Below are 16,961 nucleotides of genomic sequence, written 5' to 3' on the forward strand. Positions count from 1 at the left end.
CCAATCAAGTCTTTAAAGCAAATAAATCCATTTATTAGAAGCAGCCTTTGTCTCTAATCAAGAGAACAAGGTATACATACATGTGAATATGCAAGTGATGCAGGTCACTATGTTCATATCAAACATAACTCAGAATATCTATTCTTATCACTCAAGAGCAACCCCTACTGGCACAATTAAAAAGAACCTAGAAGACATAGAGTAATGTCAGTTCAATATTTTATTAATTAAATACTTACAGAGCACTTCACATATGCCAGGCCCTACTTTAAGTACTTTACAAATATTAACTTATTTAATCACTCCAAGACATTTATCACTAAAAGAGATTAACTGACATAAACGTCACTCCAAGATGCGAAAGGATATTTCATTACTTTGAGATACAGATTCTGTTTAAGCCAACAGAACCCAAATCTGACCTTGCCAGTATCTGGAAAGAAACCATTATTGACTATAGTTCTTTCTAACTTAGTGAGCCAGACAACCAATGTGGAGGAAATCCTGAAAGGCAGTTCCTTAAAACACAGTTCTCTTTCAGTAAAAAGAAAATTAAATTTTATATTCAATTCAACGTTAAAAATTTACACTAATTGCAAAGAAGCCTTGCCTTTTCCTTTATAAACAGGAAGTCACTTATGCCAGGTTTTTATTTTAAGCATGCATCAAAATTACAATTTTCACAAGATGAAAGAATATCTCTGCCAATCACACTGACAAGCTCCTCATGAGTGGCACTAATAGCTGTGACAAGAGTGAACTGTCTGAGCAGAGCATTTTAAGAAGGATCTAGACCAGCCATCACAACCACTACTTTATCTAGTTGGGGCTATGCTATATTCTGCTGCAATAAAAGCTATTAAGTGATTTAAGTGACTACTGTATTATGATGGAACTTCACCTATCACAAGAATATATTTGCTTTCAATCTCACTTAGAAATGGAAAAAATAAGAAAGTACAAGCTCGTCTATAAGCTAAAATATTTTGCTCCTTCGTATTTTTCTTGAATATACAAACTTTGCAAATTTATTCAATTGATTTATATATTTCAAATCCTGATTAGCATGTATCACATAACATCTTTTTGGTCTATTTAATTTTAGAGTCTCCAGCCCATTAGTATAATTTCTGTATTAACTTTCCAATTTTCATTTTCTCCATCCCAATCAACTGCCTTGCCTAATGTGTGCGTGCATGCTCAGTCACGTCTGACTCTTTGCAACCCCATGATGAAGACCACCAGGTTCCTCTGTCCATGGAATTTCCCAGGCAAGGAAGCCCCCATTTCCCTAATGATCCCTCACCAACAGAAACACCTATTTAATAGTTTCTAAGCTACCTGGGCTTAAGGGCTTCCCTGTAGCTCAGTGGTGAAGAATCTGCCCACCAATGCAGAAGACCTGGGTTTGTTCCCTGGGTCAGGAAGATCCCCTGGAGAAGGAAATGGCAACCCACTCCAGTATTCTTGCCTGGAGAATCCCATGGACAGAGGAGCCTGGCAGGATATGGTTCACGGAGTCTCAAAAGAGTCTGACACAATGTATGGACTAAACAACAACAAGACACCTAGGAAGCCTACCGTTCCCTAATGACACCTCACCAACAGAAACACCTATTTAATATTTTCTAATACGGGTATGTGCAGAAAATACGTAAGACGGGGGTAACTAGGATTTTTCACTTGTAATTTAAAACATACTAACTGTTGTAAAACACACATAATACACGGTTTATGTTAGCCATTTTTGAGTGTACAGTTCAGTAGGGTTAAGTATATTCACACTGTTACATGATCAACTTCCAGAATTTTCCATATTATTTTAACAGTGAAACTCTACACCTGCTAAACAACATTGCCCACCCTCCTCCTGCCCCACTGCCCCGGCAACCACCATCCTATTCTTACATCTACACAAGACTTAACTAGTCTAGGCACCTCATATAAGTGCAGTCCTACAGTATTTGCTTTTTGTGACTTTCTTACTTCAATGAGTATACTGTCCTCAAGATTCATCCACATTGTACTGTGTCAGAATTTCCTTCTTTTTCAAGGCTGGACAATATTCCACCATATGGATGGATCACATTTTCTTTATATATTTATTCATTAATGGACATTTGAGTTGTCTCTACCATTTGCCCATTGTGAATAATTCTGCTATAAATGTTAGTTTACAAATACCATGAGATCTGCTTTTACTTCCTTGGATGTTTTATGGTAGTTTTGTTTAAAATTTTTTGAGAAACAACTATATTGTTTCCATAGCAGGTGTACCAATTTACATTCTCACCAAGAGGGCACAAGGGTTTCAATTTCTCTACATGCAAGCAAATCCTTGTTCTTTTCTTTTCTTTCTGTTTTTCTTTTTTATATAGCAGTCATCCTAATGGGTGTGAGCTGATAGAACAAAATTTTTTAAAGTGGAATTCTTAGGTAGTAAGAAAAACATGGTGAATACAACATATAAAACTGGTGAGTAATATTTAAAATGACAGCAAAGCTAACCAGAGAAGAATCATAAGCAAAAAGGAAAAGCTTTTTCTTATTCATTAATATAAAAGATTAAGAAATAAGAATTTCTGCTTATTATATTCTGAATGTAAATGTGCATATCTCGTTTTATTTGTTTGTTAAGAGCTTTGAGTGACTGGTTAAAACAATCACCAGGCGCAGTAAGCTGTCCTCAGGAAGTCAGACAGGGGCAGGACAAAACACTGACAGATCAGACGGATTCTCTGTGAGTTCCTATCAGATCTTGGCCCACTGAAATGATGTGGCACATAACACTGAAGGAAAACACATGTGTCCACTTATGGGACTCTAAGGATAAAATTTTAAACCCATGTATGCTTAATTTTGAAATTGCTATGGTAATAGAGAGGAAACAAATGAGATTAAAGAAACATCACTGCCTGCTTTAACAGAAGTGCAAAGACAATTCTACAAAGATACTGTTTTCACCAAAGATTGCTTGAAAAATGACACCTATATGAAAGAAACCAGAGAATCTTAACCTATACCTCATGTTATATAAGTCTGACTCAGAATATACCATAAATCTAAATATAAAATATAACAGCATAAAGATTCTAGAAGAAAACACAGGAGTTAATCTTGGTAACATGCTAGACAAAGAGTTTTTACATACTGTTACAAAAATGCAAACCATAAAAGAACTTTTCCTCTACAAAAGACACTGTTAAGAGGGAAAAAAAAGAGTTACCACCTCAGAGAAAGTGTTTGATATATATCTGACAAAGGTCTTATATCAAAATATATTAACATAAAAAATTCTTGATAATAGTCCAAGGAAAAAAGAGGCAAACATTTCAAAAAATTCCTGGATCAGGAAGATCTGCTGGAGAAGGGATAGGCTACCACTCCAGTATTCTTGGGCTTCCTTTGTGGCTCAGCTGGTAAAGAATTTGCCTGTAATATGGGAGACCTGGGTTCGACTGCTGGATTGGGAAGGTCCTCCTGAGAAGGGAAAGGCTACCCACTCCAGTATTCTGGCCTGGAGAATTCCATATAGTCCATGGGGTCACAAAGAGTCAGACATGACTGAGTGACTTTCACTTTCACTTTATGGTGGTTTTGATTTGCATTTCCTCAACAAGTAATGATGCAGGGTATCTTTTCATGTGCTCACTGGCCATATATATTTTTTTTTTGGAGAAATGGCTATTCACATTCTTTTCTCATTTTTTTAATCAGGTTATTTGCCTTGATAATGTTGAATTAAAAGAGTTCTTTACATACTCTGAATATAAGCCCGTTATCAGATAGATTTCAGTTTTTCTCCCATTTTGTAGGTTTTGCTTTCATCTTCTTGATGGTATACTTTAAGGTACATTTTTTTCCCAAAAAAATGTTGATAAAGCCCAACTCATCCATTGTTTCTTTTATTTCCCATGGTTTAGTGTCATATTCAAGAAACTATTGCTTAATCAACGGACACAAAAATTTGTTTATAGGTTCTCTTTTAAGGGTTTTATAGCTAAAATGATTTATGTTTTAGACAAATAAAATGATGACTATTTTTGGAAATGGAGGGGTTAGCATGCACACACCCATTTCCTAGTTCTGTCTCCTGAGACAAAACCAACAAGTAAACAGTGCGCAGAAGCAAGGTGTGCATCCAGCGGTGTCTCTTGTTTTCTAAATTCCTTCTCCAATAAAAGGAACCAAGGCTCCTAAAAAGAGATTGATTCCACCACCAGATGAACATGGAGCACATTTTGGTGCCAGAAAGTAAACAGATGCTGACAGAAGGGTGGGGGCATGTGAGAGGGCGCAGGAGTCCACCTGAAAGAGCCTGCAATGGCCGAAGTTGAAGCAGTTTCAGCAAGAAAATAAAGAACAATGAAACAGAATTATAAACCCCAGAGTAAGAAAAGTCCATACTGGTAAAAATTAATAGAGCAAAAAATAATTGGTAGGGAAGGAACAGATACACCTTACAGAAAAATTCCAATTAAATGTAGAAGGAATGAGGAAAAGAGCAAATGACCGTTAGAACACCACAGATCTTGCTGTAGTCAAGATCCACTAATGAATGTCAAAATTAGTGGGTAAATACTTAGGGAAAACAGGCTATTTGCATAATCTGAATGTATCTGCCCTGAGATATCTATTAATTAATAAGGGGGGAATAGTAAGCTTGTGGTAGAGAAATATAGAGATGCCATCTTACTCAACTGGTCCAGGTTACATCATTAGTCCTAACATACCCTTAAAATTAAAAGACACTTGCTCCTTGGAAGAAAAACTATGACAAACCTAGACAGCATATTAAAAAGCAGAGGCATCATTTGCCAACAAAGGCAAGTATAGTAAAAGTTAGGTTTTTCTAGTAGTCATATACAGATGTGAGAGTTGAACTATAAGGAAGGGTGAGTGCCAAAGAACTGATGCTTTCAAATTGTGGTGTTGCAGAAGACTCTTGAGAGTCCCTTGGACTGCACGGAGATCAAACCAGTCAATCGTAAAGGAAATCCACTCTGAATGTTCACTGGAGGGACTGATGCTGAAGCTGAAGCTCCAATACTTTGGCCATCTGATATGAAGAAATAACTCATTGGAAAAGACCCTGATGCTGGGAAAGATTGAGGGCAAGAGGAGAAGGGGGTGGCAAAGGATGAGACAGTAAGATGGCATCACCAACTCCATGGAAATGAGTCTGAGCAAAACTCCAGGAGACAGTGAAGGACAGGCAAGCCTGGTGTGCTGCAGTCCATGCTGTAGTAATGAGCTAGACAGGACTTAGCAACGGAACAACAACAACAAACTTCGATACACTCTATCTATTCTGAGGAATTCTTGAAGATCCTCAACTGGGTCATGAGTAAACATCAGTCTAATGCAAAATAAGAAACATTCTAAAAAACAATGGATTCATATTCTATACAAGTGCCAAGGTCATGTAAGACAATGAAAAGCTGAAAAACTGCTGCTGGACTGGAGAAGATTAAAGAGACGCAACAACAGAAGGGAGTGTTGATTCCTGAGCTGAACTGTGGAAAAGAAAAACAGCAGACTGGAAAGACTGGTGAAATGTGAATAAAGAACATAGAGTTAGAAAAGAGTACTGTGCTAATGTCAACATCTGGTGCTGGCAACTGCACCGCGGTTATATAAGGCTAACACTTATGGAAGGTGGGTAAAGGCTATATGGGAACTCTCCCTGTACTATTTTTGTAACTCTTCTGTAAGTTTATTTCAAAATAAAAACTTAAAACAAGGAAAACTTGCTAAATGGCAATTTTGCTTGCTAAAAATAGAAATAAATGAAATTACAAATGAATAACAATGTGCATTTTTACGTCTCTGGAACTAAACTTCAAAGCTAATTAAAGAAGACACCTACATTTTCCTCACACTCTGAAGGAGCTGCGATGCTGTTTGTCACTGAATGCCTTGCAGGGGACAGTCACCTATGAAGCAGCACCAACAGGTGCACTTGTCAACACCTACCTGTCTCCTCCTAGAAACCTGCACTTTAGTTGGGGTCAGCATGTATCTGGGAGGGCAAAGAAATTTTTAAGAAACATAAGTTATATTGAATTAAACAGATGATAAAAGGTCTGTATATTAAAAAAAAAAATAGCCACATCAATTACCTGATAAAAGCATACTGGCCCACTATAACTTTCCACAATTTTTGTTTCCCTTAAAATTTTGATAAATGAAGTTGTCAGGGGTGATAAGATCACAACTCTGTTTCTAAACTATTTTAACTGAATTCTGAAAGAATTCAGTTCATGAATGCTGCAAATGTTGGTCCAGATAAGATCACAGTTTTGCGTGCTGATGAGGCAACCATCCTCTTACGTGCCTGTATAACTTTGAGCCGGGAGGAACGCAGCCTAGAGCAAGTTTCCATGTGGTTCTGAATCATACAGGCTAATTACATTCAGCGAGGCCTCCCTTCAAAAAGAGGATAGAGTTTTTTTCTGGGAAAAGAAAAAAATCAAATATCAGTTTAAAACTTCTCTCTATGATCATGTAGCTAGGAAATGAGACTGAGGGCTCCTGAGGCTTGAGATCCATCAGAAACAATTACCTAAGTGGGTTTCCATAAACTTCAGACATTCTCAGTGAATTCTATCAGGCATTACTAACAAAGGCTGTACATTACTTGTGTACTCCGACTTTACTTTAAATGCTGTGAATGCCGCTAAGCACTTCACAGAACATTATACACTAGAAAAGAGATTTCAAGACCATATTCTTTAGAAAAAACAGCTTTAAAAATAAAGACTATAGTGGGCAATATACAAAGAACAGAAATAATTCAAATAATAAGTTTCTACTCTAAATAAAATTTCATGTAGACCTTTTCTAGCCCTAACTTTGGATATATGCTCTGATTGACATTAATACATGTAATACACACGTAATACAGACACACATATATAGTTATGAGACATTATCCTCAATAGCAACTTGAAATAAATGTAAAAGTTCATCTAGTCCTTTCCTAATATTTTCTTGCTACTGAAAGAGCAATAACAAAGCCTAATACCTTTATTTCAAAGAAAATCTCAGTATTAATAATATTTTTCAAAGCTCTTTCATATGTATTAATTTGAACTTCATATTCAAAGGAAAGGCTGAACACTGCTAGACATTTTGCAGCTGAGAATATAGACATGGGTTAAGAGACTTGCTTAAAGTCACACATTTCAGCTGTAATAGAGTCAGGACACTATAACCAAGTTCATTTGACTCTATCCATCACCCAACCATCACCTACATTCCATACCAGAGAGTAGAAGTAGTATGAAAACATTTACCCCTCGTAGGAATTTTTTTTAATTATATTATACTCTGCTATTTCCTAGTACTTGTTTTCAGATTATCTGGTGTCTTAAAACTCAGTATTGAGGCTTCCACAATAAGAATTTCATTAATGCATAGAAGCTGATCTTTTTAAAGCTCTTGTATATGCACAGTTATGTAATTGGCAAACTCTTAAAGACAAATAGGCATGGATTTCAATGGGCAAGTTAACTTGTTTTTAAATCGTTAGATTGGGAGTAACACCTACCAAATAATGTTGTTTTGAGGATTTAGTGATCTAATGAAAAATTTGGCACAGACACTACTCTTCTTTCTTTGTAACTGAAAAGGCAAAAATGTGTAAAATAATAGAGTTCTTCAGCTCTCCACACTAACCATCTCAAACAGGACTCCATACCCTTCAGAGTGTGGAGCACTGCAGGAAGGAAGTAGCAGAGAGTGGCCAGAGAGACACAGAGGCACAGACATTTCTTTAACCTGCTCCATGGTGCTCTGCAAATAAAGGAAGTTTTCAGACATATTGGAGACATGTTAGCGAGGACATATTTATTCTTCAGCACATTAAATTTTTGAATATTTAAGAACACATAATTAGAAAGTTCTGAAAAAACCTCTATCAATATATTACTCAATAAAAGAGAAACAGTGAAGAGTCAGTTTAACTTATTACCAGTAAACAGCATGTTTACTGATAAGATGGTCCAGGGGAGCAATTATAGCACTGAGAAAAAAAGGAGATGGATGGAAAAATAGTGCTTTGACATTATTTAGCCATTGACTACAAAGAATGTAAGACACTCCTAAACTTAGGAATTCCAACAGGAGTGAGAGTGAGAGAGAGAGAACAGAAAGGCCAATTAGCAAAAGACCAAATCTGCCCAGCCATGATGGACAGACACAGCCTCACAGAAGGCACCAGAGTGTGCAGACAGGAATTTGAAAGAAGCAAAGACATTTAGCAGCAGTTAAGAAAAACAGTAAATTAACCCATGGATGATGTCTGAGGTTAAGGAATCAAATCGTTGAACTGTTAATTATTTTCGGAAGTCTTTTGTTAAGTGGTGAAGTATTAGGAGACTGGAAAACAAGGAATCCAGTCTGAAGGTTAAAAAGAAAGAGAGGAGAGGCTGAAAATTATAGAGCTGTAAGTCTAACATCTATATTAGGAAATAAATTTGAGATGATACTTATGGATGAGCTTAATGATACATTTGGAGAAGTACAATTTAATAGGAGTGAGTCAGCATGGATTTACCAAAGGCAATCATGTCAGAAAAAATTTCGTTCCTTTTTAAGTTGAAGTAATAATTGGTTTATGTAAGGGAGAACCAATGAGAAACTGTCAGGATTTTGGGAGATTTTTGGACTTTTTCATAAAATGAATTATTGTACAAAATGTCATGGCATGTGTCAGGGCACCCAACTAACAAAAGGGGATGAAAGTAAGGGGGTTAAAAATAGAGGGCCAAAGAATTCAGGAAAGACTATACTCCACAAAGCTTCATACATCAGAACGCTAATGTTTTTAATTAATGATGAAGAAAACCTTTTATATTAGGAAATTTGAATATACCACTAAATGAGAGGGAATGGTTAAGATACAAAAGACTACAGCTGTTTTATCTTAACTGAGATAGATTAAGCAAATGGGCTCAGAGGTGGAATATGAAATTTAATCTTCCTGAGTATAAAGTGATGCACTTGGATAGAATTAAGGAATCAGTTAAAAATAGTTTAAATGGTACTGAATTGCTTACCATTAAAAAGAAAAAGGATTTGGAATTTTGATAACAGTCAAACTTTTACATTTTTATTCTTATAACTGGATAAGAGGAAAATGCAAGGGGTTAAACAATACACGTCGTAAAGAATTAAAAGCTGACTGCCTTACAGAAGAATAAAAAACCCTAATTTGTGAAAAGGGTTTGATAGATTCATGTGGTATCATCTTGCACAGGCAATAATCTAATATATAATGTAAATGACAATATATATAAGAACTAAAAAAAAAACCATATCAATACAAATATGATTTAAAAATATGACAGTAGAAAAATTAAGGACTCAAGTGGTGCTCAGTCGTTAACTGACTCTGTGACAAAATGGACTGTAGTCCTTCAGGCTCCTCTGTCCATGAATTTTCCAAGCAAGAATACTGGAGTGGGTTGCCATTTCCTATTCCAGGGGATCTCCCAGACCCGGGGACCGAATCCATGCTTCTTGGGACTCCTGCGTTGGCAGACAGATTCTTCACCAACTGTGCCACCTGGTTTAAGGAAATTAGGAAAAGCACCAAGCAATCACTTAATATTTAACGTCCCCTGAAAAGAGAACACCATCTGACTCTTACCTTTGGAAAAGGCATAAACATTTACTACATTTAAAGTTCCGGCTTCTCAGAGGAGAATGTGGGACAACCAAGCCAAACTCCTCGTCTCCACGCAGTGCCTGACCTGCCACACCCGGGGCCCCAAGGTGCACCTGTGTGCAAGCACACACACACAGTGAGCACAGTTCCAATCTGACCAGCAGAGGTGTCATGTGGAGGCTGTCTCTTGGAATTTGTGAGAAAAAAATCTTCTTCGTCAGTATGATTAGCGGAGCTCTGGCATACCTCTTTTGCCCTCTCCTTCACCTTCTCTTCTCTGTCTTCCCTTCTTTCAGGTTATTTTAAAGTATTCTGAGATATAACCACCCAAGTCTAACTGAAGATCACCTGTACTGAAAACTTAAAGTGTGTTTAATTCCTTCTCAAGGTGTAGTGAATGAACACCAAGCTTATTCATGGATAAGAGAGATGGGAGAAATACAATAGCTAAAACCCTAAAGCTCAAATAAAGGTCATTTTTGAGATGAAGTACATTTAGCTTTATAAAAAAAACTGTAATGTAAAATGACAGAAAAATTCTGGCCACTTATAATTTGACGTCAATGTTGGAGGATTAACGTGATTGTAAAAATCTCATCATAGTAGATCTACAATGGACCTAAATGAACCTCCTTAGAAATTTAGGGTTAAGGGAATCTTGTTGTTTTTTTTCAAACAGTACACAACTCATAGAATAGTTTGAAGAACTTTCTCCAATTGGACACAACCTCTTCCCAATGTTAGAAATAAGAAACAGAACCACACCACTGCTTCTCATCCCAGGGAAAACAGACCCTGGTTTCTAACACCACAGAATACTCTTTGCTGTTTTAATATTTAGTGAAAAACGAAATCATACAGAATGTGCTCCTTTTTGTTTGGCTACCTCCATCCAAAGGTACGACGGTGGGATTTATTCAGGCTGCTACTTGAGCTGTAGTTCAGTCATTCTCACTGCTGTAGGGTATTCCATCGGGTAAACACACAAACCTTTCTACACTCTACTTGCATTTCAGTAGTTTGGGGTTTTGACTATGATGAGTATATTGATAAATATATTAAGTATAAATAATAAAGTAAAAGAATATTTCAAGTTAAAGTTGTGACAGCAGAAACAAAATGCAGCTATATGCTGTTTATAAGGAAGCTGGTATAGTTATACAATATGAAATACAGAATGATGGCAAGAAATGTTACTACAGATAAAAAGGAAGATTCACAGTGACAACAGCGATAGAGAATGATGTATCTTCTCTTTATCACAGGTGGGTATGTGTATAAAACAAATGTAAAGTCCCAAGTGCCCAGTGATTTACCTTTAAAATATGTAAAGTCAAAATTAACAGAAAAACAGATGCTCTACAATCATGGTGGGGAGCTTTTACTTCTCTTAACACAGTCGATTGGGTCAACATTGAAAAAATCAGTGAGAAAGAGACACCTTGGGCAATACAGTTAGCACATGAGATAAGTGATATACAAGAAACAGAACATAGCACCAAACAACACCAAACTTCCTAGTATCTCAAACATTTACCAAAACCTACCAAATCCTAGGCATAAAGAAAGTATAAGCAAATTTCAAAGGATTAAAATAATTCAGACTCTGTGCTGTGAGCATAGTAGACGTAAGCTAGAAATCAATTTATATTACTATTTCAATGGTTAACAAAAAGATAATTAGAAGATCCCTAAATGTCTTGGATTCCTAAATAATCCACTTTTATTCAAAAAATAAATAGCCATTTGTATCTTGTTATTCAAAAAAGTTATAGTTGAAATTAAAATTCACATACAGCCTTTAGTTCTCCGGAGTATGAAATGGTAAATTATATCAAAATCATTCTCCTAATTCCTCTCAAAAATTGAGAAAAAAGACAATGAATCATCAACAGAAGCAAACAGAGAAGAAGAAAACTGCGCAAACATGGATGCCAAACATTATCATGTCCAGCAGTTTACACACTGTACCATCTCTGTGAGATCTTCTGAGAATGTGCTATAGGCATTGGCATGTCCAGTGTACAGACTGAGATCCCTACAGGTAAAGCAGGGCTTCCCATGTCACTCAGCAGGGGAATGAGGGCTGAGGCTAAACCTATCCCGCCCAGAAGGCCTCGCACACAGACACATGCGACGCTGCAAGGCAGCGGACTCCGCCCTGCAGGCCCCCTCGGTGCACGCACGCTGCAGGAAACACTCTATCTAAAGAACTGTTTGTCAAAAAAAAAAACAAAAAACCTAAACACCTCATTTAACATATACATTTCCAAATAGCATCTCAACAAAAATTTAAAATACCCCGAATGACATTATATACAGTATTTTCTGTTGCTGGTGTTTAATGTTTTCCTTCTCATGAGGCCACGAGATGTTTGAACCACATGGGAGAGCCACAAGTCAAGACCGTGAGTGCACTTGTCTACTTGTTCTGGGTGGCTGAAAAGAACTGCTTCATATGCGTCATTGAGCTCTGGATCACAGAATGCTCAACAGATCAGCAGTGCTGACAGCAGAGAAGGCAGCTGCCAGTCGCCATCAGGTCAGGGCCATAAAGCACTCCGAGCAGTCCAGACCACCTCTGGACCTTCCCGGGTACCAGCCGTCATAGATTTACCCCAAGTGCTGCCTAATCCTTCACCAGACGGCTTGGGAGGAGAGGAGCCCTAGCTGCTTCAGTATCTCCCCTTCACATCGAGGAAGGCGCCTCCCACCTACTCAGGAAGGGCTTACAGATGACTTAGAACTACAAGGTCAACAAGTCAGTCTAAAAACTCTGCCCTTTAAAAGTTTTCTCTGAACTGAGCTAAGTTTATCAAAGCAAATATATTACTGAAGAGGGATACTGCCTTACACAGGGCGGAATAAACACCCCAAGTGCACCAATGTAAAAATCCTGAGGAACGCTACTATTAATTACGGAGAGAAAGGTTCTAACAGAATCACAAAAACACAAACAGAAAACTAGGATTCTATGCACAAGAGCATACACACATACACAAAGAAACCAGAATAATTTTTCTAAGTAAATTTTTATACAAATATATCTCGAAAGGAACACTGCATGACTAGGGCAGCAGTGGCATAAGCAAAAGCAATGTGTTTCTTTGGTTTGCAATTAGCTTCCTCCCCCTTTCTTTGCTGTTTACTTCATCTAACAAGTTAGACATACCTTATTTTAGGAAAATGACCTACTTTCAATGCTTAATTGGTGCAATGGAAGAGAGAGACAGAATACATCAATATTGCATCTTGAAAAGCAGGCATTGTGAAACTACCTTGAAAATGCTACAGTGCTGACAACCTACCATCAATTTAGACGGTGTCACTTGGCCATTTCTTGAAGTACCAGCTTTTAGGCAATATTTTCTGACATCTACATTGTCATGCATTCATAACAATAAAGAACCCATGGGTACTGATGGCCAGAAGATATTTCAATTTGACTTTATCTGTTTTTGTGAACAGATAACCTATCTAGTTCAAAAGCTTTTCAGTAACAACCTCACCCAAAAGCAGAGTATTGACCCCGCTTTTCTTTTTCAAACACAGACATGGGTACAGCAGAGATGACTAAATAGGACACGTCACTGTGACTTAAAAGAGTCAATCATATGAGCATAAACAGAGAAATCTGGAAGAACATATCAGCGGAAAACAAATAACAACCTTATATGCAATATCAAACGTATCAGGACTATTATTCTAACTCATGGAGCACTCTCTCCTTCACACAGACACTCCGTGAGCATACATCACTAACACACTTTGCAAGGGCAGTGCTGCACGTTGGTGGGATTTCCACGAGTTTCAAGCACTAGCATCACAGGGCCAGCAGCAGCAGCACCCACAATCCTCTGCACTGTGCCTGCTAAGAGCTTCATAGCCAATTATCTTTTTAAATTCTCACAATGGCCCTTTACATAGATACCACCACGTTGATTTATGTACAAGAAATAAACCTGCAGTGATGCAGTAAGCCTGCCTGTAACCCACCCAGCCAGGAACGGGAGGAGAGTTTAAGTACAGCTCCAACAGCTCCAAAGTACCTGCTGGAAACATCCCCTGATCACCTGGCTTTATTTAAATCCACTCCTGTCTGGGCTCCGGTTAGGAACTTCCTCTAGACGTCCTGCAGGCGATGCGTCCTCAGCGGTCCCCACCCTCCCACCCATCACCTGGCTGCCCACACAGAACTCACACCTAGGCCCTCTGGTTCTCTGACCGTCAAGCTGGGCTGCAGGCATCCCTGTGCTTAACCTGCAGTTGGGGCTGCGTTGCTGGTCCTTCCGCAGCATCTGATAGCCACTCCAACGACGCAGGGATGATCTCAGCAGCCCCTGCCACCTCCACCGCTGCCCGCATCCTGTGTGACCATCCCTGCTGACGACTGGGACACAGGGTGCTCTGTTACCCCTTCTGGGTTCTCCTGCTCTCCTCACTCACACGCTTCCCCTTCCAGTACTTACCGGAAAACCGTAGGGCAAGGAATAGGGCATGACAATTCAAATCACATTTGTTGAAAAATGTTCAAAACCTTATCATCAGTCAAAATATGAAGCTCAAACACCCAGAACAGTCTCAGTTCAACTGCATTTGGAATATTTGCTCTTAACAACTGTGGGGAGATTATTTCACCATATTTGCTCCTGACGGAACAGAATGGAAAAGAACTGCTTTCACAGTTGAGGGGACAAGAGCAAGGATACTTTTTTATCAGTCTTGAAGCGGATACTGTCACACATGCTACCACGTTCACATAAATGCTAACGCACAAACAGCCTGACAGTCACTGCCAGGAGCAAAGCATTTCCTGTAGGGTTTCATTTCCTACCTGCGTGCAGGTAGGCCAGGTCGGGGTTCTCGATGTCTGGATGCTGTTCCTTCAGGTGGTTCCGGAACTCCACGGGGATGTTGGTGCCGTAGTCACACTTGGGGCAGTTGTACATCTTGACGCCTTCGTGTTTGCCCGTGTGGAGAATGTGTTTGCGGATGTTTTCAGCACAGTTTGACCTACCAAGTAAGAAAGCAGAGTAAACGGAAGCAAGATCACACCACTAATATCGGACCACAACCCAGGACGTTGGTGACCCCTCACCCAGGCCTTGGGTGTGTCAGGCACTGGGCTAAGTGTTTAATCCAGGAGGCGGGAACTTCCGTCTACTGGGGGCTAATCTCCAGGCTGCTCTCTTATCTGAGCCACTCATTTCTATGCAGAATGGGAAACAGAAAGCCCCGAGTTCTATGATTTTAATACAGATTATTCAGGTACCACTTGAGGGCAGTGAAGGAGTTTCCTTAATCCCAAGAAGACACCTTTCACCACGAGGAGCCCTGCAAAGGGAAGGCCTGCCATTCCCGCTGAACTGGAGCTCCAAGGAAACAAAGGCGCCTTGGCTTCTAGTTTTGTCACAACAGCGGCTCCTAAGTCAAGCTCTCAAACCATCTGAAGACAGAAACGCAGCTGCTAGCAGCCCCTCACCTCACATCTGGGCAATGTGCTAAGTGCCAGCCAGGTTTCTGCACAGGCGCAGGTTTTTAAGAGGGATGGGCTGAATAAAGAGCGGAGGACCCAAGTATTCTACACTAAATTGTCCCTGACAGTGGGCTCCTCTCCCACCCCTTCCTGCGGATGCAGAAACGCCAAGCCTGAGATGACCAGAACCTCCGGCACAGGCGGCTGCTGCTGAGGCAGTGTTTGTTTCGTCTGCTCCCGTCCCTCCCAGTGCGGGGTCAGCGACCGAGTCGAGACCTGTCCACACACACCGCTGCCTCCCCTCTATCTCTGCTGTTGTCAGAACACTAGAAAGTGCCCGACACATATTCAAGCAGGTGTGTGTGTGTGTGTGTGTGTGTGTGTGTGTGTGTGTGTGTGTGTGTGTGTGTGTGTGTGTGTGTGTGTGTAGAGGGAGGTGCTTAACTGGAAGGAAACAAAAAATCGGATGGCTTCAGATTTCTGACAGAGTGAAATGAAATTCCAAAGAAAGCACTATATTTATCAGTCTTTCCTGCCAGTACTGCTGAAGGACAAAACCCCGCAGGCTGATTTGAAGAAAATAAAGATAGGACACTGTAGGTATTTAGCAAACACATCTCACAACGCATGGATTCAGATGACGGAAGGCTGCACAGAGGCCGTCTGTGGCTCTCACGGCCCCGCACTGCCAAGTGGAATCATGCTTGTGTGTAACACATAACTGCACTTGGGGACGCACCCGGGGAGCTGGTGAAGCGTATGTGGTTACCACCCCCAACTTTATAGGAACTCTGCATCAAGATGGTAACACAGAAGACCATCTGAAGGCAGGTGAACGAAACGCCCACCCAGTGATGATGGAAAGGAAGAGGGCCAGTTGTGGATTCCCCGGCTGGCAGCGTGAGCCGTGCCGAGTCACTGCCTGCGTCTGCAGACCACCTCTTGTGTGTTTTTCCGTGGCAGCACAGACAGTCCTAAATTCACCACTGTTTGCTGACATTCGGGAGTGAGCACAAGTCTGCTACTGTACTTAGTTAGGACTGCTTATTAGGACTGCTGATTCTCTGGTTGGAGACAGCAAGGCATTAAGAGTCACCAAGGACAATCGCTGGTCAGGGAAGGAAAATTACCAAACTCCACACATTTCAGGGTAGTGCCCACTTAAATGGGGGACAGTATAAGCAATGACACTTAATCTTTGATGAAGGAAGGAAGAGATGACTTTGAAAGGAGAGTATTTTGTTTTTGAGACGTGTATCTTGGATAAAACTAAACCAATATCTCTTAGAACATCAACTGCATGTGGAATCTAGCAATCAGGGGACTGTTACTGAAGCAAGTAAAAGTGGATTGGGAGGGTTAAAAAAGGAGAGAAGCTTCTTTCATCTAAAAATATAGAATAAAAAAGGGAGAAGTGGTGTGGGACTTGGTGTTTTAGGTTAAGGATCATTTTATACATATATTTCATACCTATTTCTTTTTATTTGTGATGTGCATACTATTTGTATACTTGATTTTATGTAAGTAATAAATATATGTGCATATTAATCTATTTTATACACGTATCTAAGAAACATTAAATATATGCAAATGAAAAGAAAATACAGTCAATGTCTATCTGCAATTGAAAAGATATATTTCATGGATAATGGCATATTTGTGTGCTATCATAATCTGTTCTGATGTCATACAACACAAATTTTTTTAAAATATTGAGATAAAAAGGAACAACTCTGAAATCAAACTATTGCGGTCCAAGCCTAAAAAGTAGAAGCTCTAACATATTGTATCAACATCATTTAAAGCAGCTAC

At 39.3% G+C, this 16,961-nt stretch overlaps 1 protein-coding gene across 2 annotated transcripts in view; it reads right to left on the minus strand.

Annotated features, from left to right (window-relative positions):
* ZNF407 (zinc finger protein 407) overlaps positions 1–16,961 on the minus strand; it is a 376,463-nt gene that overhangs the window by 105,030 nt on the left and 254,472 nt on the right. For both annotated transcript variants that reach the window (XM_065932291.1, XM_065932292.1), the window contains exon 8: positions 14,508–14,686. In XM_065932291.1, the coding sequence (XP_065788363.1) occupies positions 14,508–14,686 (179 nt within the window). The remainder of the gene's footprint in view (positions 1–14,507; positions 14,687–16,961) is intronic.

This window comes from Muntiacus reevesi, chromosome 4 (assembly GCF_963930625.1).
Source record: "Muntiacus reevesi chromosome 4, mMunRee1.1, whole genome shotgun sequence".
Classification (NCBI taxonomy): Eukaryota; Metazoa; Chordata; class Mammalia; order Artiodactyla; family Cervidae; genus Muntiacus; species Muntiacus reevesi.